The 21,998-nt window shown below is 38.7% G+C and overlaps 2 protein-coding genes across 3 annotated transcripts in view; one reads left to right on the top strand and one right to left on the bottom strand.

The window, feature by feature from the left end:
• SEC24A (SEC24 homolog A, COPII coat complex component) overlaps positions 1–6,909 on the bottom strand; it is a 131,326-nt gene extending 124,417 nt beyond the window's left edge. Inside the window, exon 1 of one of the 2 annotated variants that reach the window (XM_058279000.2) lies at positions 6,308–6,909. Coding sequence is in view for 1 of the 2 variants with exons in the window: in XM_058278995.2 (XP_058134978.1) it covers positions 6,313–6,385 (73 nt within the window). In the remaining variant the exon portion in view is untranslated. The remainder of the gene's footprint in view (positions 1–6,307) is intronic. The other variant, XM_058278995.2, reaches the window with a different exon arrangement.
• A 10,791-nt stretch (positions 6,910–17,700) lies between these two features.
• Positions 17,701–21,998, top strand: part of SAR1B (secretion associated Ras related GTPase 1B) — a 30,557-nt gene continuing 26,259 nt past the window's right edge. Inside the window, exon 1 of the mRNA XM_004475899.4 lies at positions 17,701–17,948. The gene's annotated coding sequence lies outside the window, so the exon portion shown is untranslated. The remainder of the gene's footprint in view (positions 17,949–21,998) is intronic.

Genomic DNA, 21,998 nt, shown 5'->3' with positions numbered 1-21,998 from the left:
TGAAAGGAACATTATTAGGACATATGAAAAAATTAGAATATAGACTATAAGCTCTATGTTATATTCTTGAACTGGGTAACTGTACTTAAAGTGGTTACATAAGTAATATCCCTGATTTTAGAAAATGGACATGGCAATATTAAGTGCTCAAGGAGAGGATGTCTTCAACATAAACTCAGAAGTTCAGAATAAATTGATATGTAGATGGACGGATGAGTGGACAGATGGACAGACAGGCTAACAGAATGATATCGTAAACATGGCAAAATGCTTAAATTGGTGGATCTGGGATTCTGGGGAAGTAGGGGTATGCTCAGGTTCTCTATATTATTTTTGTAACAGTCCTATAAGCTTTAAAATATTTCAAATAAAAAGTTAAAACAAACAAAATGGCAAGAAACATATTTTCCTCTACACCCTTTAGAAAAGAATGCAGCCCTGAGAACACCTTGATTTTAGACCACTGAGAACCATTTCAGACTTCTGATCTCCAGAAATGTAGGATGGTAAATCTGTGTTGTTTTAAGTCACTAAATTTATGATAATTTGTTACAGCAACAATAGGAAACTATTTAAATATGAAATTGTAACTTACTTATATGAAACATTTATTACAGTGCTTCTCATATAGTTAGGACTCAATAATGTTAGCTACTGTCACCATTAGAACATATTTAGGAATAAGGAACATATTTTTATGTCCTACAGCACTCACTTATAATTCTATTATTCATAGACCAAATAATTCATTTGAAATAGTCTTTTTTCCTTACAGATGATCTAGTTAAAGCCTGATTTAGGCTAATGATTTTATTCCAAATGGTTAACTGAGAACATTCTATTCATTCCTTGATTGAAAAGACACATATTAGTAAGTATCTTCTGAGGACACAAAGTTGACTAAAGTCCACTCCATCTCTGCCTTCAAAGAGCTTACAGGCTTACAGTTCATATGGGAAGACAAATAACCAGGCAATGACAATAGAGAGTGATGTAATAGAGGAGAAACTCAAGGTACTGTAAGAATACTGAGAAGTACTACTTGGGCTAGACTGAAAGCAGAAAGGTAACAAGGATAATTTCCTGAGGAAAGGAAGTTTAAGGTGAAACCTGAAGAGAAAATAGGAGTTAGTACCAGGAAAAGCAGCATCAAGAATTTTCCAAGCAAAATGAAGAACATATGCAATATGGTGTATTCATAAAAGAGCATTCTGAAAAGGATTCAATATGGCAGAAACTGTTGAATTAAAGGTCTAAAGTTAAGCGGTTCAGGACTATATCCTCAGGGAATTTCAATCTGAGCCTAAAGGCTATAATAGGGAGCCTCTGAGAAGGCTACCCATGAGACATCATCAAATTTGCATTTAAGAGAATCTATTGGGGATTGGAGAGTCTATTAGTGACTAGAAAGAGTCCACAGCAGTGATCCAGGCAAGAAATGATAAAACTAAATACTACAAGTGGGAAGTTAGAGAAGTAGAGATCTTTAGAGTTCTCTTCAGATGTGTTTGTGTGTGCATGTGTTGCATCTATGAAAACATTGGCAAACAGTTAATTTAAAAGCATACTTTGGATCATTTGTATAAAACAGACCATCTCACAGCAAGTACTGGCACAAGATTTCATGGCCCCATTTTGTAATGGCTAATATACAAAAGAAGCCTTAAAGCCAGGTGCAGCCAAATAAAAACCAAATATTGTCAAAATGTACAAATGTGCAAAATAAGCCAAAGTTTTGCAGTAGATCAATAAAATAGGAAGAGACAACTAGTTAACTATTTGGGGGAAAAAAGGTAATTTAGTATCTGACCTCATATAATACATCAAAATACACTCTGATAATATGAAAAGTTGACCGACTGAAACTATATATACAACAAATAAATGCCACTGCATGATTACAACTTATGGGTCAGTCACTAAATTAAGAGCTTTAAGAAAGCAATGCAAAGGGAAAAGCAAAAGCTGAGAATCAAAATAGAGGTACAGATTTATACCAAATGTAAATATAAATCATTTATAAAGATGAAATTAGATTAGCGGTTATACAGGGCTGGGGAAGGAATGCTAAGGGGCATGGAGTCTTTCCTTTTGGAGTAATGAAAGTATTCTAAAATTTTGAGATGATGAATGCACAACCTTGTGATTATACTAAAAGCCATTGATTATATACTTTGGATAGATCATAGGGTATGTGAATATATCTCAATAAAACTGCTTAATAAATAAATAATTGTGCAAGAATAGCCAGAAATAGCAGCTATGTGCAGCAGGGGAAACAGAGAGATTGAGAGATGAGAAATTTATTTTGCTTGCTTGTTTTTTGTTTATTATTATTATTGAAATAATGAAAATGCTCTAATAATGATTGAAGTAATGAACACACAACTTTGTGATTATACCAGATACTGTTGATTGTACACTTTAGGTGAATTTTATGTTTTATTAATTTGTATCAATAAAACTGAACTGTTTAAAAACACATAAGGGTATGGGAAATTTCAGAATCCATAAGACATTTATGAAATGTGATGTTGTTACACAAAGAAATGAGTAAACACTAACGTAAGTTAGGATCGACTCATGCTTAATTAACCCAAACGAAAATAAGGTAGGTGGTTAATTAATTAACCCAAAGGAAAACAAGGTAGGTAGCAGTTTTGAAAAATCTCATCAAATATTTACTGCAATTACATGCCTTCACTTACATAAAGAAATCAGAAGGTTCTGATACTTGGTTCAGGCACTAATTCAAGACGCTATGTCCTGAGATTCAGAAGTAACAGATAAGTAGAAAAACAATGCTAAGTAACCTGCGGTTAAGTCTGGGTTCCACAAATAATTAGTTGTGCATTTAAATCTGGGTTCCACAATTAATTATTTGTGCATTTAAATCTGGGTTCTGCAATTAATTAGTTGTGTGACCACGTGCTAGTTACTTAACCACTCAGCTCAGATTCCTCAGGAGTTAAAAACAACAGTTCTTACCCCATAGGGCTATTGTGAGGGTCAAATGAGACAGTACATAAAATGCAATCTAGCACAGTCTCTTAATACATAGTATATAAACAATAAATGTTAGCTCTTACTATCTTTGCCTTTAAGGAGTTCATAGGCTAGCAGCAGAGACAAACATGAAACTCAACAGTTAAAACACATAATTCGTTAAATTCTAATAGAGGTATGCAGAGTCACATGGGAATCCAGAGTGACTCCTTCCACAGAAAACATCAAATGCAACTCTACCACATGATCAGTTCTTGTTTGTTTGTTTTTTAAGGAGGTACCAGAGATTGAACCTGGGACCCTGTATGTGGGAAGCAGGTGCTCAACCACTTGAACTATACCCACTCCTCACACAATCAGTTTTATAGACCATATGTCCATTTTTATTGATAGCATGCTTGGATCATGAATATGGATTTTCAATATTAAATACACAATAATAAACATGGTTTACGTGTGAAACTAAAAGAGATCTTACATATCTGTCACTTCTAAATTAGGTATTATTGTTTAAACTGATGACAAAAGTAAACACACACACACACAAACACCCATATATTCTATTGTGTTCTGACTGACAATGTTTTGCAAAAAATCCACAGACAAACCAGAAAAGAAGCTGGAAGTGAGCTCCAGCTTAACTATAAATAATACCATACACATTTAGTGAGGTGAACTGCAAAATCTCCAATTCTAAAACTTTCATCCAATGAAAGTGATGAACTCCTAAAATGTGCTAGACACTTTGTGAGGAGCTGGCAAAATGCTTGCAAAAGCAGATAGTCTCACCCTGAAAGAACTTACAGTCTAGAAAGAAAATATATATTATTTTATAAAATTACAATATAATGGGAATCTGGGCAGATGAGAGGGAAGGAGGAAGGAAGGAAAATATTCTTCTTACCCTTAATTCTACATGCAAAAAATGAATATCACATAAATATTACAAAAAAAATGAAATTAATAAAACTACACGGTTAATTGCCTTGCCAAATTGAATAAAATAGTCAATGAAGCAGCCAATAGTAGGTAGCATTATTTTCCTTTAGCCTTATTACATTGTAATCTGATGAAAACTGACAGATTAAGTGGTTTTCCAGACTCACAATCAATTTTGCAAAGGAAATACATATACACAAATCAATCTAGAGGCTTAGTAAAACCTGTAGGAAGAGCTTTTAGGGTGTAATGTAGGATAACAATCACAAAGAAAAATGTCTTGGTGTGCGAGCAACTCTGTAGGATACCATGCAACATGAAAGCAACTTAAAGGAAAACGAAAAAAATGACTATTAGGTCTTTCGATTAGATCTAAGAAATAGCTGAAGATCCAGCTGTACTCTAATATGCAATTTAAGCAAGATACATTAAACCTAATGTATCAGTTTTCAGTTGAATATTTAAGCAGAATTAGTCTTGAAAAAGAGTTAACCAAAACTAGATTCAAGCCCTGAACATTTTTTTCATCCACTAGAAAAATATCCTCCCCTTCAATTCTCCATCATTCACTTACTCTCTGTATTGATCAGTGGGATGCATAATAAAGGAATCCAATATAGGATATTAACTATTTTACTGGCAATAATTTATTTTAAAACCTTTCAAAATGAGGCTTATAAAAAGACTCAAAATTACATCTTAAAAGGGGTATGAATTTGCAGTCCTATGATTTTCCTCCCCACCTCAGTTGGCTACATTCTTCCAGTTGCTATGGTCTTGCATTTTGCAATCACCAGTTACATATCTGAATGCCAAATGAGTCTGGGCAAATTGTATACATTGAATATTTTCTTATTCTCTTCTATATCCCCAAAGACCAGAATTTAAAAGGTGTGCAATATATGTTCATAGGACTGTATCAAATCAACAAAGTAACATAGTGACAACATTGCCTATACAGCATATCATAGTGGTTTAATTCCTTTAACATTTAAAAATTATCATAACTATCTTACATACCATCATATAAACGTATTTTTAAAGTTTGCCATTTTTTAAAGTTCATGTGAATTGAAATTTATAGATTATAAGAAAAAGACATGACAACCTGCTTACTTTTTTTATCTTAAAGTAAATGTATTAGAATAAATTGATCTTTAGTGTAAATTTTACTATCCTACAATAAAATGCAGGTTACATAACATTACCATAAATTTGTGAAAGAACAATTGATTCAAATTAACATCATACCAGTGCCATATTCCCTTACTGCTTCTACCCACATACCTGCCTACTCCAACATTTTAAAAAGTCTTTTAGAGCCTACTTTGTAAAGAAAGCAGTAGTCTTCTCTAAAAAATACATAAATTAGCAATTATGGTCATTGGCTACTTTCTTAAACTTCACAGCAATATCAGATTTCAACGGACAATTTAAATACTTTAGTATTATTCTACTAGTTTTATTTCCACTTACCTACAAACCAAAAATTTGTAGTTAAGTGGGTAACTAGTCAAGCTGTTGGCAGAATATCTGTCTTAATTAAAAACAAGCTTACAAGTCACGATGTAAGACAATTTAAGGAATCCTAGAAGAAGTATAAAATTATAAGACACTCTAATACCAAATGACAAACTATAGTGCCACATGTACAGTCATGTAGGAGGTTCAGAGAGTTGGTGTTCAACCACTTTCTAACTGATGTAAAGATCTCTGGGAATCAAATAGGAGATCCTCCCTTCTCATTCTTCCAAAGTTTAAAAACTGAACAGATGTCCTAAGCAAAATTTTGGAAAGGTACTGGAAGAGATGAGCGGGCCCTAAAGGAGTCTCCCAAAGCACAGACATTCACTCATCTCTGCAAACTCAGTCTTAGCACGTCCCCCACCTCACTGCAGGCCCTGCGGAACTGAGATGAAATCATTCCCCAAACTGTTCTCTATGAGCATGGGGTGAGGTGTAAAGGAGAGGAAAGGGCCATAACACTCTATAATCCCTGTATCCTAGTTTTGGGTAGGGATCAAATCAGTTTGTTTATTTCACCTACGGACACCCAGGGGGTTGTAAACCAGAGGGAGTTCATTAACTCTCTGCAGAATGAATGAATGAATGAGGAACACGAAGACAAGCCCGGGTCTGAGGGTACACATTCGCCGTAGTCTCCGTGGCCCAACCACCCACCACCATCCGCCCCACACCCCAGCTCGGAGTTCACCCTTTTCTCCTCGGTCGCCTCAGGCAGCAGCAGCAGCAAAAGCAGCAACCAAAGGTCAGCTCGAGTCCGGACCTTGGCTACAACCGGCACCCACTCCACCCCTCACTCCCCACCCCCTACCACCCCCCGCCCCCCGCATCCACAGACCTCACCATTGATGTAGGGAGATCCTAAGGCCGAGGAAGTCCCATTCTGGATCTGAAGGCTGGTCGGGGGCTGGGACATGATGACGGCTGTTATAAGGATTGGAAGTGACTGGTCGGAGCAGACGACAACGCCAAAGCAGAGAGTTTAAAGACCACTGCTGAAAGCGGTGGGGCGGGGGAGAGGGAATAAAGGCTAGGATGAAAAGGGCAGCGAGTCAAACCCTAGGCATGTCTCCACACTTTCCCCAGCCTGCCAGAGGCCTCGGCCTGGCCTTGAAGCCGAGGATTGGGAGTCGGGCCAGTAGGCCAGGAACACCAGGCGGGAACACCGGTCCGGGAACTCCGGTCCGGGAGGCGGCGGAGAAGCTGAGCGAGAAGGAGGGAGGCCCCGACCGGAAGTGCCTGGCAGCCGCCGGCCGCGCAAGCGCAATGGAGACACGTGGCACTTCCGGCTTTGGGCTCCCCCTCTCGACTGCTGGCGCTCTCACCTATCCCGGCGAGGCTATATTGAGGCCACCTGACAGCTGGGGGTGTCCCGGCCCTAAGAACAGTGCACGGCTTTGCTTGCCACGTCACTGACTTCCGCCGTTGGCCGGAAACGGCGTGTGTCACCGCTTCGGAAATCCCTGCAGTCGGGAACGTCATCTCGCGGGCAAGCCCGGGATCAGACGGCAATCAGGGCATCAGTACCTGCATTCCTGGAGTGAGACTGACGTTTCTCCGCTTGAGCTTCTTTGAAAACTACAAAAGACGAACGACATTATTATCCTCTCTTGAGACTGTTAACACTTCTGGCAGCTGAACAGATGAATGTTCATCTCAGGATTTCATTGTCACATTTCATCATATTCCAGGTGTAAATTGTAAGGGAATTTTTAAAGGGGTGGCTAATTATTTACGTGTGTTAAAAGTGTAATCAAATCGAAGAGCACACCTTTGCTTTTTGACTGGAGAATTTAGAGGTAATTTTTATTTTGAAATTTCACTTCATTCATAGTATAGTCACGCCAAAGATCATTAACAGTGCATTGATTAGTCATTTAAATGGCAGTTTTATTTCTTCTAAGACTTTACAATAAAGTGAGCAATTCATACTCTTTTCTGAGCAAGTAGACTTTCAGTTTTTGAGGCCAAATGGAGGTAGTAACCGAAGTGATTACACACAACATGGTTAATTAATCATCTCAATTATCTTAGCTATCTTCATTCTACTTAAGTTTTTTCCTGCTCTGAGCTGATAATAAGGCCCTTTTTTAAACTACAGATTTAGTGATTAAAATGTTATGCCAACGGTAGTTAAGTAACTTAGAGTGAAGTGTATCTTACCTAATTCATTTAATAATCAAATGTTTGCTGTGAAATGGTAGATACATTACATACAAAAAGAACAAGACCTAAAACAGTGTGCCAGGTGTGAAAAACAAGTAGTAAGAATTCAAATATACAAATATTAAATTTTATCCTAATCCTGTGCGTAGAATTCAACAAACTCCTTTGTACAAGATACATCGAGTCCAATGTCTTCTTTAAGATGAAGGTCAAACTGCTTTCACCTTAGAATTCCTGTAACAAAATCCCAAATCATGTATCCCAAGAACATTTAGAAAGATACATAAACAAAAGCCCTCTATTAAAGAGAAAATAGAACTCAGAGGGAAACAGAAACATCCTGAGGTCAGACAGAAAATCAGGGCCACTCTTCAAATAGGCAGATGTTCAAGCCAGTTTCAGATTTTTTTAAAGGAACTGCCTCTGAATGACTTTGGTTTGTTGACCTTGGCACAGAGGTTTGATTTAGTTAAATCAAGCTTTCTTTGGACTTTGTTCTGTTTAAGCAATATCTGTGTGTTCAGAAGGAACTGATGGAGATGCCATTTTAAAAAGTAAACAGGCTGATTGGTTATATCAGGTTAAATAAGCATAAATAATTTGCTAATAAGCAAACAATGCTTTTTTCTAAAATTCATTTTCCCTTAAGTTTCTGTTACTATTATCCTTCCATACCCTACCCCACCCCACCCCATTCCACACCCAAAAAAACTGTGTCTGAGTCTTGCAATTTTTTTTTTATTTTTAGTGTAGTAAGTTTTAAAATATTGATAGAAGCAGCATTTTTCATCTACCTACCCTCAGGTATAGTAGGAAGGTAAGTTTAAGTAATTGAGGTGGGACAACATATAAAAAAGTTAATTTTCTTACTATGTATTATTCACGCAATATCTGATCCTTCTCTGACTTCTTAAAGTGGACCACATGAATGTCACAGAAAAATTATTAGCGCTATTACCAGTTGTTAAAGATACTAGTATTTGATTAGTCAATTATCAGTATCTACCTTACACTACCATACAGTTTTCTAAACTGATGTCAGTAATACATCCTTCTTTTTTATCTTTCTTTTCTAGAACAATGGGACCCTTCTGCCACATATACACCCTTCTGATTTTCTATACATTATTTTCAGAGCCTTCTACACTACTTAAACATTTACAACCAAAAATAAAAGAAAATAAGTGACAAGTAACTTTGAGTAAAGGCACAAGCACTATACAAAGAATACACTACATTTGATTATTTATTTAGACCCAAAAGAAGGAGACAGGCATTTCTAATAAAATTTGCTTGTATGGATAACAGGACTTAGGCTCATACTATGACCCCTTTGCCTACCTGTTCTTGACCATTACATTGTCAGCTGATAAACAGTTTCAGTTCTGTTTACTTTTCAGGATGGGAGAAATTATTTTAGGTCCTTTACTTATCAAAAAATTTTAAATTCGGTTTCTATTTCAAACAAACACAAAATAAGTGGTTTCAATTACAAACAAATTGGCTGATTTATTTACTGAAACTCTTGTGGCTCTATTTTAGGAACAGTTCCTTTGGCTTCATTTGCCTCTAACAGGACATCTGTTTGTATCTTAAGTCAGCAGCTCTAAATCTACATCACAACTACACTTATCCCACATCTAGCAAGTAAACTACATTGTTTTCTTTGAAAACATTTCATCTTTATGTAGTCCTTGCCATTCTCCCTGCCCATTCTTTTAGTTTTCATCATCATCTTGAGCATGAACTATTGGAATACTCTTTCTGGTTTTTCTCTCTCCAATTTCTTCTCCACATCGAACTGAGCTCCTAAAATACTGATTCTGTTTTTATTTTTCTGTCCCCCCAAATCTGTAATTGACCCTTATGTCTGCTAATTAAGTCAAAATTTCTCTGCATGGCTTTTCTTATATCATATTTATCTCATAAGTAAAATCAAGGCTCTGCATGAACTGGCCTTGCTACTTCTCTGACCTCATCTTCCACACTCCCCGTCACTTTCTCCACTCCAGCACACTTGGTTTTTCTCTAGCTATCTTACATAAGCCTGCTTTTGCACTTACTATTCCCATTACTTGAGATGCTTTGCCCCAAGACATCCTCAATCTCTCGCCTCTTCAGATCTTTATTCAAATATTAGCTTATTGAAGAGGTCTCTGAACACCTTATACAATAGTAAACCCTCCCTGCTCACTCTTTTTTTTAAATTATTTTTCTCCCCCTGCCCCATTGTTTTTCTGCTTGCTGTCTGCTTTCTGTGTCCATTTGCTACACATTCTTCTGTGTCTGCTTGTATTCTCTTCTTTTTTATAAGATTTATTTATTTATTTATTTATTTATTTCTCTCCCCTTCCCCCCCACCCCCTGGTTGTCTGTTCTCTGTGTCTATTTGTTGTGCCTTCTTCTTTGTCCACTTCTGTTGTTGTCAGCAGCACGGGAATCTGTGTTTCTTTTTTTTTTTTAAGATTTATTTCTCTCCCCTTCCCCCCCAACCCCAGTTGTCTGTTCTCTGTGTCTATTTGCTGCACCTTCTTCTTTGTCCGCTTCTGTTGTAGTCAGTGGCACGGGAATCTGTGTTTCTTTTTGTTTCTTTGCATTATCTTGTTGTGTCAGCTCTCCGTGTGTGCGGCACCATTCCTGGGCAGACTGCACTTTCTTTCGTGCTGGGTGGCTCTCCTTATGGGGCGCACTCCTTGTGCGTGGGGCTCCCCTACGCAGGGGACACCCCTGCGTGGCACAGCATTCCTTGTGCGCATCAGCACTGTGCATGGGCCAGCTCCACACGGGTCAAGGAGGCCCGGGATTTGAACTGCGGACCTCCCATGTGGTAGACGGATGCCCTAACCACGGGGCCAAGTCCGCTTTCCTGTTTTGTCTTCAGGTGGCACCTGGAACCAATCCTGGGACCTTCTGGAATGAGAGAGAAGCGTTCGATCTCTTGCATAATCTCAGCTCCCTGTTCTGCTATGTCTCTTATTGTCTCTCCTCTGTGTCTCTTTCTGTTGTGTCATCTTGCTGTGCCAGCTGTCTGTGTGGACCAGCATTCTTGCATGGGCCAGCTTTCCACTCCAGCCAGCTTACCATGTGGGCCAGCTTATCTTTACCAGGAGGTCCGGGGAATCAAACCCTGGACCTCCTTTATGGTAGAAGGGAGCCCAGTCACTGGAGCTACATCTGTCCCTCTGCTCATTCTTTATCACTCTTACCTTGCTTATTTTTCTTCATAGTACTTCTCATCATTGTTATATATTTGTTCTTATGTTTATCTTTCCTCAATAGAATATAAGTCCATACACATCTGCCAATTCTAAAATATTTTTATTTCATGTCTTTCTCCCTGTCTACATTGTCACAAAGTAGAGAACAGGGAACATATTAACCTGTGCCCTTTCAGAATTTGGCTTGGGGCCTGTCATTTAACAAGTATTTGATAAAGCACTTTTGAATAAATAAATTTAAAGAGCCATCTCTTTCAATGTTCCATTCTGACCATTTGACTCTCATTAATTCACTACTACAAATTCCTATTGCACTTATGGCCTAGATCACACCACTCTGGTTTGTTTCTAAACTGTGTTGGTCTCTATTTTTTTTTTTTTAGATTCTTAACTACTGTATACATTGCAGCCCATCCGATACTCACAGGCTTAACAGTGTCGCTTAAATGGTGTCAGCCTCTGGTCAGGCGCCATCTTCCCTGGACAGGGCTAGAGGTACAATATCAAATGCCAACTCTTCCTTTTTTCTTTTCCAATCCTGATACTGCCTTTTACCCTTTCCCCCCTAACCTCCTCTTCCCAACACATATACCAGCTTTCGAGTATTAGATATTAAAGAAACCTTCCCTTCTATAATCCTGCTTTTTCCTGATGACTGTTTCTGCTGAATGATCTCACCTGCTCCTGTATTCATTCATTTATTGATTAATTCATTCATCCTATAAATGTTTAGTAAATGCCTTCCATATGGAAAGCACTGTACTTAGCAAAATATTTGTACAAGCTCAAAAATATAACAGGACAGATAAGGTCTCTTTTTTTTCAGTGAAATTTACAGTGGAGGAAACAAAATGTAAATAAATATATATTTGAATTTTAAATTTTGATAAGCACTATTAAGAAATGAATACTGAGATAGAAAATAGTCAGCAGGGACCTGATTTGAATAGGATGGTTAGGAAAGCAGGTAACATTTGAACTGTGATCTCAAGGGTGAGAAAGCTAGCAATGAAAAGAAAGAAGATAGGGAGAAGGGCTCCAGGCAAAGGGAACAGTATCTACAAAGGCCCAGAGGCAAGAATGAGCTTCTGTGGTGGGCAAGGCAGAGAGTGGCATAAGATGACCTGGAGACACAGAAGTGGCCAAAGCAACAAGGGCTTTATAAGGCATCGTAAGGAGTTTATAGTTTATAGCCTTTGGGAAACAATTGAATTTTAAATAGGAGAGTAGCCTGATCCAATTCATGCTTTAAGATGAATATATAAAATAAAATAAAAAGTCAACTGCTGTGATGAGAATTGATTGAAGGGGAAAGAATAGAGTTGCTACATATCCCAGACCAGAGATAATGATAGCCTTCTCAGATGTGGTCATAGTGGAGATAGAGAGAAGTGGACTTTCTCATTCAATTTAAAACTTTGGACTTCCATATCTCCCTTACTTTTGCTAACCACATGCAATTATAATGAAATCCTATAGTTCGCAGTTTCTCACACATGACTCCCTTCTCTGTTCCCCTTGGCCCAACCCAGGCCCTTTTGCCTCTCACTTACATGATTGCGGCAACCTCATTACTGATCTCAGCTATCAGTCTGGATTTTTTCTAATACAACCACCAAACTGCTGCCAGAGAAACTTTAAGAAACACAACTCTGACTAGGTTCCTGCTCTGCTCAAAATCCCCAAAGTCTTCCTAGTCTGGAAGTTGAGCCCATACCTATTCAGCCAAACCGTTATACCTGCCAGGTGTGTTAACTATTTCTATTCTGTCATGTATATTCTTCTCTTGTTATGACATATTTCTTCAGGATATGAATCCCTATTTTACATATGCAAGAACTACAACTTCGAGTGGCTAGTGATGTTGAAACCAGTCTTTGAACTATGGTCTGTAGCTAGACATTGTACTCTTTGCTATGCTCCATTAGAAATGTAGCCATTAAAAAATATATAGGAGCTGATAGGCTAAAATGTAAATCATAATGTAAAACATAAGATAACTAAAAATTTAGAAAATTGTGTAGTCTAAAATGTAAACCACAAAGTAAACCCAAATGTTACCTTGTTTGAAAGTTATTGTCTCAATATCTGTACATCAATTTCAGTAAATATAGTGTAAATAGGTAAAAAGATTTTTGCCATGGAAGGGAAAAGGGTTTTATGTTGGATATGTGGGAGTACTGTATATTGTATATATGAATTACTGTGATCTAAAACTTTTGTGAAGATAAGCTTAATAATTAGGAAAAAAAAAAAGAAAAAGATAGGACATAGACACTGAGAAAAAGATGAAAGTAGTTGCCTTACCAATTTGCATACAGGGCAACACTTATTGCAATGATAGAAGACAAAATATCAAAAACAAAGCTTTTGCGTTTTTAAATTTTTTGATACCCCAATTTATTTTTACCTTAATTTTTCTAAATTAATATGTATTCTATACCTAACCTTTAAACTCATCACTATATTCCATTTTACTATTAATGGAACCTGGCAATATATTGGGCTTCATTGTTCAAGAAGTTTTGGATCACAGAGAGATTCAACAATGGCAGGGGAGGAATACTGGTGTGGAATGTTATTGACAGGGGACACATGGTTGGCAGGGAGTTCTCCAGGGCACGTATCCAGGGGACATAAAAATGTTTGGATATTTTCATAGTGGTTACAATTAAAAACAACAGCTGAGGAAGTGCTGAGTTCCTAGCCAAGGGAGCTCTATCACAGTTCCTAAAGGAACAGTAACAGTCCCCCAAGTGCAATGGGAAAGACCAAAAATAAGAACAAGGCCTAGAACTGCAGGGTGCCTAAGAGTTACCTCCTGAGAGCCTCCGTGTTGATCAAATGTGGCCAGTCTCAAAGCCAAACTTAGCATGTAAATATGTTGCCTTCCCCCCAGCATGGGACATGACTCCCGGGGATGAGCCTCCCTGGCACCGAGGGATTATTACCAAGTACCAGCTGATGATGTAAATAGAAAATGACCTTGAATAAAAGGGTCAACTTGGACCAGGAGAATATCTCAATCTACATATAATACCAGGAGTTAAAAATGCTTTTTGACCTGAATAAAAGGGGGAAATGTAAAGGGCAAATGAGTTTATGTGGCTCTGAGCCTCCAAAAAGAGCCAGGAGGTTATCAGAGGGGTTGCCCTTATGCACACCTGAGCAGAGTCCCAGAGACAGATAAAGTAGATACAACCCCAGGTATTGGTTCTTCTGAGGGCTACAGAGACCCACAGGTTCTATGGTCATGGCAGATGGAGTTCAGTGCCATGTCAGTTGGCCTTACTTTGGAGTTTGTGTTTCTGTGTGATGGAGCTGGACTTGGATGTGATCTTTGTCCACAAGTCTCTCCTGTTACTTTTACTGGAACTGTAGTTGGTGCTGGGGTTTAATGCATACCCAGGGGACCTGAATCTCTGGATTGACCATGTGATAGCCAGGCCCTGAGCCTCAACAGACCTGCAACTCCTACACTCTGGTTTATTGGACTTAACCCACTCATCTAACATGGAGGTGAAAAAGGTCAACCACCACACCAGGGAGCCAAGAGTGCCTACAACTGAAAGCAGGAGAATTGCATCCAGCATCCATGTGGAATCTAAGCCCCCTTTTGATATAGATGTGGAGTGGACACAACCATTCTGAGATCCACAGGATGGAGGAATAGAGTGTGGATTAGAGTGGACTTACTGATATTCTATTCATGAACTATTGTGATTAGTAATCGAAGAAAATGTGGCATTGGTGTGGAGAAAGTGGCCATGGAGGCTGCTGGGGGTAGGGAGTGGGAGGAAGAGATATGATGTGGGGGCTTTTTCGGGACATAGGGTTATCCTAGGTGGTGCTGCAGGGACAGTTACTGGACATTGTATGTCCTCCCATGGCCCACTGGGTAGACTGTGGGAGAGTGTGAGCTATGATGTGGACCATTGACCATGAGGTGCAGCGGTGCTCAGAGATGTATTCACCAAATGCAATGAATGTCTCATGATGATGGAGGAGGTTGCTGTTATAGGGGGAGGAGTGGAGTGAGGGGGGTATATGGGGACCTCATGTTTTTTTAATGTAACATTAAAAAATAAAGACAAAAAAATAAAAAATAAGTGCAGCCATTAGAATTCATGATTTAGAGGAATACTTAATTACATGAGAAAGTGCCTGTAATATATGCTTACATTTTAAGTTTTACAAAACTGGATATAGTATGATAATAATCTTAAAAAACTAGTTAGGGAAGCAGATGTGGCTCAAGTGAGAGGGCTTCTGCCTAATATATGGGAAGACCAGGTTTGATCCCTGGTGTCTCCTTGGTGAAAAAGAAGAAAAAGCACGCCTGCATGGTAAGCCAGTACCCACGTACTGAGCCAAGTGCCCATGTGGCAAGCTGAGTGCCCGCTCAAGTGCCTGTGTGGTGAGCCGAGTGTCCATGTGGTGAGTTAGTGCCTGCACAAGTGAGTCATGCAGCAAGATGGTGATGCAAGAAAAGAGAAATGAAGGGGAGAGTCAAGGTGAAGCACAACAGAAACTAGGAACTGAGGTAGCACAGCTGACAGGGAAACTCTCTCCATATCAGGGGTCCCCAGGATCAAATCCTGGTGAATCCTAAAGGAGAAAAGATGAGAAGAGAAGACAAAAAGAGAAATAGATACAGAAGATGACACAGGGAATGGACACAGACAACAAAAATAGTGGGGAGGGGGAGAAAGGGAAATAAATAAATCTTTTTTAAACAGAAACAACTAGTTGTATCTGCTAGGTGTGATTGAGGGTGACTTATTTCCATTATATTTTTCTGGATTTTCCAAACATTCAAAAATTACTTTGTTTGTTTGTTTTTAGGAGGTACCAGGGATTGAACCTGTGAAGCAGACACTCAACTACTTGAGCTACATCTGCTCACCCCCGTGTATTACTTTTTGTTACAAGAACCATCATCAAAAAGATTGGGATGGGAAGTGGATGTGGCTCAAGCAATTGAGCTCCTGCCTACCACATGGGAGGTCCCAGGTTCAGTTCCCAGTGCCTCCTAAAGAGAAGATGAGCAGACACAGAGAGCACACAGTGAATGGACACAGAGAGCAGACAGCAAGTGCAAACAACGGGGAAAGAGAATAAAAAACAAATCTTTAAAAAAAGATATTGGGTAGAAAAACTTATGCATCCTTTAAGGCTCACTTCAAACACGACCCTCTCCTGCCTCTCCATCCACCTATCCCTCGCTTCCCCACACCATTTTTTATTTCATTATCTTTTCTCTCTCCCTTTTTTGCTTTCTTTTATAGCTCGTTATGATCTAACGTATCTCTCACTAAACTGAGAGGTCTTGAGTTAGGCTATGTTTAACTTATTGCCACATTTCCTCATTTCTAGTTGTTTTCCAGTTTGTTGCTGAAGCCAGCAGGAATTATAATTTAGATTTTAGACAGGGTGGCCAAAATGCCAGGGATATCAGGAAAGAAAGGTTATCCAGATCCAGAGCCACAGAGTAATTCTGAGGAGCCCAGTGAGGTGCCTCAGGCCATTTAGCAATGTTTACTAAACCAAACTGAACTCAAGACACAGTGAGTGGAGAGTGGAGAAGCAATATACGTAAAGGGGACCCAGACTGGAACAACAGGTTCCTCCCACTCAGACCAATGAACTCTAGGCAAACTCTTCACCCTGGAGGACAAAGAAGTACCTTGGAGTCCTTCATGCTATGAATGAATTTCTTGGTCAACAAATATTGATCAATCACCTATTATGTGCTGGGCACTAACAAAAGAGAGAGAGAGAGAGACAGAGAGGAAGGCAGATATGTTTCATGGCCCTTATAAGGAAGCTTATAGAATGTTTATTTGTGGAGAATTTATGCAAAGGCACACAAAATTTAATTGTGCAATTATATGCAAGATAACTACAAAGATAAGGCAAATTGTATAGTTGCTAGGGAAACCTTTAACAGAAGACCTTATCTGGGAGTAAGGCCTTGATGAGAGAGGGCTATCTATGCCAAGACCTTAAGAGAGTGTAGGAGTTAGTGGGGGTGAAGAGTACAGGCAGGGAAAAGTGATTCTGACAATGGTAATGGAAAGTACTAAGGAAGCTGGGCATGTGCCGTTGAGATTTCCAGTGGATGGAGCTGATAAAGGTGGGATCCAGCAGAGGCAGTTGAAAGCTTTGTTAGGAAACCATCAAATAATGAAACAGCTCCATGTTCTCTCTCTGTCACCTGGAATCCTAGGCCAGAAAGCAGACTAGAAGCACTATCACACTTCCATTCAAAGCACCTAAATATTCCCAATTTAACACACTTAAGGAAGCAAACACTAATCGCAAAGAACATCAGAGTCAAGAAAGTCTTGTTTAAAGCTGAATTCTTATCATCCAACACATTATCTGGCGCATAGTTACATTGTGCAAATTACTGGTGAATTCAAGAAAAACGTGTACTTTAAAATTTTATTTTTAAAAAACGGGTGGTTGTCAAACAACGAGGGAGGGAGAAATAAATAAAATAAATCTTAAAAAAAATTTTTAAACAAAACAAAAAATGGGTGCTGGTGCTCGCATGGTTGGATGCCCGCCTCCCACACGGGAAGTTCCCGTTCAGTTCTCAGGTGCCTCCTGAAAAAAACAAACAACAAGCAAAACGAAAAAATCCCAGGGATGTGATTCAGGGGTTGAACACCAGCTTGCCACATACGAGGTCCCCGGGTTCGATCCCTGGCCCCTGGTACCTCGAAAACAAAAACAAAAACAAAAACAACAAGGCAAAAAACGGGTGCTAAGGATAATTTCGTCAAGCGAGGCACGGGTATTCCCTGCTCGGTCTAGGCCTGCAGGCTCCAGGAGCCCCTTCGGGTACGGGTGGGGAGGTCGATCCGGGATCGGCGGACTCACTCAGGCGGGCTTTAGCGAGGGGACCGTGAGGAGGCGGAACTGCCGGCGCGGGGCTCCGCGGTCCCACGGAACATAGCAAGTGAGCACCTGCCGGCCCGGAAGAAGCTGACAGGAGCTGGGGCTGCGGCAGCCATCACGCTGTGCTTTTTGGTTTCGGAGGGCAGAGCGTCTAGGTGGAGCCAGGAATTGTGTTCTCTCCATTCACAGGTCAGTGGCGGTCGGGCCTTTTTGGAGAAATGGTGGGAGACAGCTGTGGACCTCGGAGAAGGCGCACCTTTTCGAGCCCTGGACTGGCCCGGGGCACCCGCTTATGGTCCTGCGAGGAAAGGGCGCCCGTTTTCCGCGCAGGAATCAGGCGGCGCGAGAGAGGACGGGTCCCTGCCCTGCTCCGTGGGGGCTGTTCCAATGTCTATCCTCGCAGCGCCCCACCGCTGTCAGATGTGGATTATTTTAGGGAAAAGCTAAATGGTTCTAAACCGCAATCAAGACCCTTCCTTCCGCCGGGCCTCCGTTTCCTCACTTGGTAAGGTGAAGGCGGCGGGGATCACTGACAGCCCAAGAAGCGTGTTATTTTCAGGTCTTCCAATTAATGTGGGGGCGAGCTGAACTTCCTTACTGGTAGTGGTTAACATTTTACTGTAGCCCAAGGTGCAGTTGATTGGGGAAAAGATACACTGTAATGATTCCCAAACTGTTTCAAGATTTCCCAGCAAGATAGATACATGTTTTGAAACAGCTAAAACTGACATCGTTGTCGGAAAGAAGGAAATCCTCAGGAGATTAGGGTATTTGGTACATTGGGCTAAATGAGGTGAAAAAATCCCTTTAACGTGAAAAAATAGATCTAGTATTGTTGATTTGCATATGTTTTTAAAAAGTATATTTTTATTAGAGAAGTTGTGAACTGACAAAACAATCATGCGTAGTGTGCGGAATTCCCATACAACACCCCTCAACTAACACCTTATATTGTTGTGGAATATTTGTTACAGATTATGAAAGAACATTATCAGACTATTACCACTAACTTTGGTCCATAGTGTACATTTGGTATATTTTTTCCATACCCTCCTATTATTTGCGTACGTTCTGATAGCAAACTCTGTATTGCCAAATGTCTTATTCTGAAGAACATCTTATGTTCAATATTAAAATATCAGTCAAGGGTAAGTTGCATTGAAGCAAATGAATTGAAAGAAGAAAACGAATGTTTATGTGCAAGGCACTAGAGCTATATCCACAACAACCCACTAAGGAAGATAGTAGTATCATCTCCATTTAACACATGACAGGTAAGGGAAGATTTATAATTTTTTGATGATTAATGCATCTAATGTTGTACCTTTTAGTGGATATGCATTTGTCACAATATTTTGAACTTTAAAAACTTTAAGATAGTTCAGTGGCATTTTCTGAGTTTGAGGAACAGTTGTTGCCTTCCCTTTAGAAATATTAGAGAGGCACTGTCAGTAATTACAAAGATTAGTAATTTAAATAACGTACATTTTAACCTTCCTTTGCCTTGCACTATTGTGATGGAATAGAAATTCAAGCAAGAATTGAGACTATAAGAAATAAAAATCATTGCCAACTCATTTCAAGTTTACAAATCAGAATTCTATAACTTTGATTCATTATTTCCCCTCTCTTTTCTTTACATATATACTTTGCTTAACTCAAATTATTTCTCTGCAAAACATTGCTAAGCAAATAATTTTTAAATTTTAAATTACAGTGCTGAAAAGTTTATCTGCTTTGTGTATAGCTTTTATAACAACTTCAGATAAGAGTATTTTAAGGATTGAATTTATCATTGCCTATGTAGATTTTCATTTTCTTCAATATTGGCAAATTCAGTATTCAGACTCACAAACAACTTTATATATGTTTTTTTACTTTTCTCACTCTTAAAAAAAAATTCTGCTACTTATATTTTTGGGGGACTTAACATTCTTTCAATTGAGTGTTACTTTTCCGTAAAGGAAATTTGAGCATAAAGTACTTTTTGTTGATTACATGAACTCAAAAGATTTAATTCCATTATTGTTATTGCTCTACATTCAACCCTAAAATATTTCTTTGAGCTTTTTATTTGCTTCACTGTTTGAAAAAATTTTTAAGGCTGTAGGTAGAAAATCTAACAATTTTAGGGGAGAATATTTATAAAGTAGCTTTAAAACATTCAAACATTGTAATTGCCCATCTTTAGTTATGCACATGTCCTTGCTGAAATTGTACAAAACATGGCCAAGTATAGTTTGACTTTTATTCTTTTAGTACTATATGAATTTGGGAAAGGAGGAAGTACATAATATTTTTTTTAAGAGCTGATAAGTGTTCCCTTTTTATTTATTTTTTATTATAATCTTTTTTTTAAGATACATAAATTACATTAAAGAATATAAGAGGTTCCCATATACCCCACATAATTCTTAAAATAGCTTTCAGATAGCATTTGTTTTGTGTACTGATCTTATAAAACATGTAACCTTTTAATCATAAGCTTGACACATTTGGGTAGAAAATTAAGGTTATCTCTTCCAGTGAAATTTCTTAACCTGCCATTGAAGAAACTATTCTAGTTCCTTTTCTGATGCCAGAAAAATTTAAGTTGGCATTGAAAATTTTGTGCTTTATATTCGTATTAATTTAATCTGAATGAGTTAATACTACCTTATATCTGCATAGTATTCAAAGTGTTTTCATGTACACTGTCATATTTAATAATTTTACAACTCTAAGTCGCAGGTAATATTTTCATTATACAGAAGAGGAAACTATGGCTCAGAACCTTTGGCTTTCTCAGAATGAAATAATAGTATTTCAAAAAGGGGCATTTAAAATTCAGATTTTTAAAATTCTAGGCTGGGTACTTCATCCATTTCAACATGGGTATACCATGTTTTGCTTCCCAAAGATACTGATGCACTGACTCTGTCATAAAATTCTGATATAGCATTTGCCTCATCAGTCTATTATGTCTTTTATTTTCCCCAGCACTACCTTTTGGAGTGTTTGTATCTTATGTGTATTTTTAGAAAGCTCATACTTATAAATGGTTCTGTTTAACTGCTCATATAAATCAGTTATAAATATAAGTCCATGTAAAAGATTTTTCAATTTGCCTTTCTTTTAATTTTTTTATAATAGCTTTATTGAGATGCAATTCACATAACATAAAATTTACCCCCTTGAAAGTATACTTTTCAGTGTTAGTATTTTCACAATGTTGTGTAACCATCACCACTTTATCTAATTTCAGGCATTTTCATTACCCCAAAAAGAAACACCATACCCATTAGCAGTTATTCCCCATTCCTCCCTCCTCTTAGTCCCTTGACAACTATTGATCTGCTTTCTCTCAGGATTTACCTCTTCTGGACATGTTATATGAACAGAATCAGCCATATAAATTTAGAGAGACGAGGCTTTAGGAAGTTGTTTGTAATCTGAGAAGTTCTCTTCCATTATACCCTTTGCTCTGATTTTTATGCTACTTGAGCAGATCACTTTTCTAATCTGCATAGGGACTTTTCCTGTTTGGTGTTTGTGCAATAAATAAATCTGCTGACGTGTATATGTTTCCTTGTTCTTAACCTTTGCTCTTCACATGTCTTAATAGTGTATTCATGGTGTTGTGTAACTTGTTCCCAGGGCTCAGGTATCTGTTTGTGGCTAAGTCACTTTTATTCTTAGTTGGGCATTTTTACCTTTACTTTAAAAAAAAAAAAAAGTTAATTCTGTTTGTCATGACTTCTTGCTTGTTTTGTTTTGGTGTTTGCTCCACTTTATGGAAGTATAGATCTCTCTAATTATACACACACACACACACACATTTCATCTCTCTATCTATTTATTTTAAAGAAGATTTATTTATTTCTCTTCCCTTCCTGGCTCCCCCCCAAGTTGTCTGCTCTCTGCGTCCATTCGCTGTATGTTCTTTTGTGTCCACTTGTATTCATGTCGGTGGCACGGGAAATCTGTCTTTTTTTGCTTTGTCATCTTGCTGTGTCAGCTCTGTGTGTGTGTGGCGCCACTCCTGGGCAGGCTGCACTTTTTTTTGTGCTGGGTGGCTCTCCTCACGGGGCGCACTCCTTATACATGGGCTCCCCTACAGGGCGGGGACACCCCTGCATGGCACAGCACTCCTTGCATGCATCAGCACTGCCCATGGGCCAGCTCATCACACAGGTCAGGAGGCCCTGGGTTTGAACCCTAGACCTCCCATGTGGCAGGTAGATGCTCTATCCATTGAGC

The sequence above is a fragment of the Dasypus novemcinctus genome, chromosome 2 (assembly GCF_030445035.2).
Source record: "Dasypus novemcinctus isolate mDasNov1 chromosome 2, mDasNov1.1.hap2, whole genome shotgun sequence".
NCBI lineage: Eukaryota > Metazoa > Chordata > Mammalia > Cingulata > Dasypodidae > Dasypus > Dasypus novemcinctus.
This window is presented reverse-complemented; position numbering and strand designations above follow the sequence as displayed.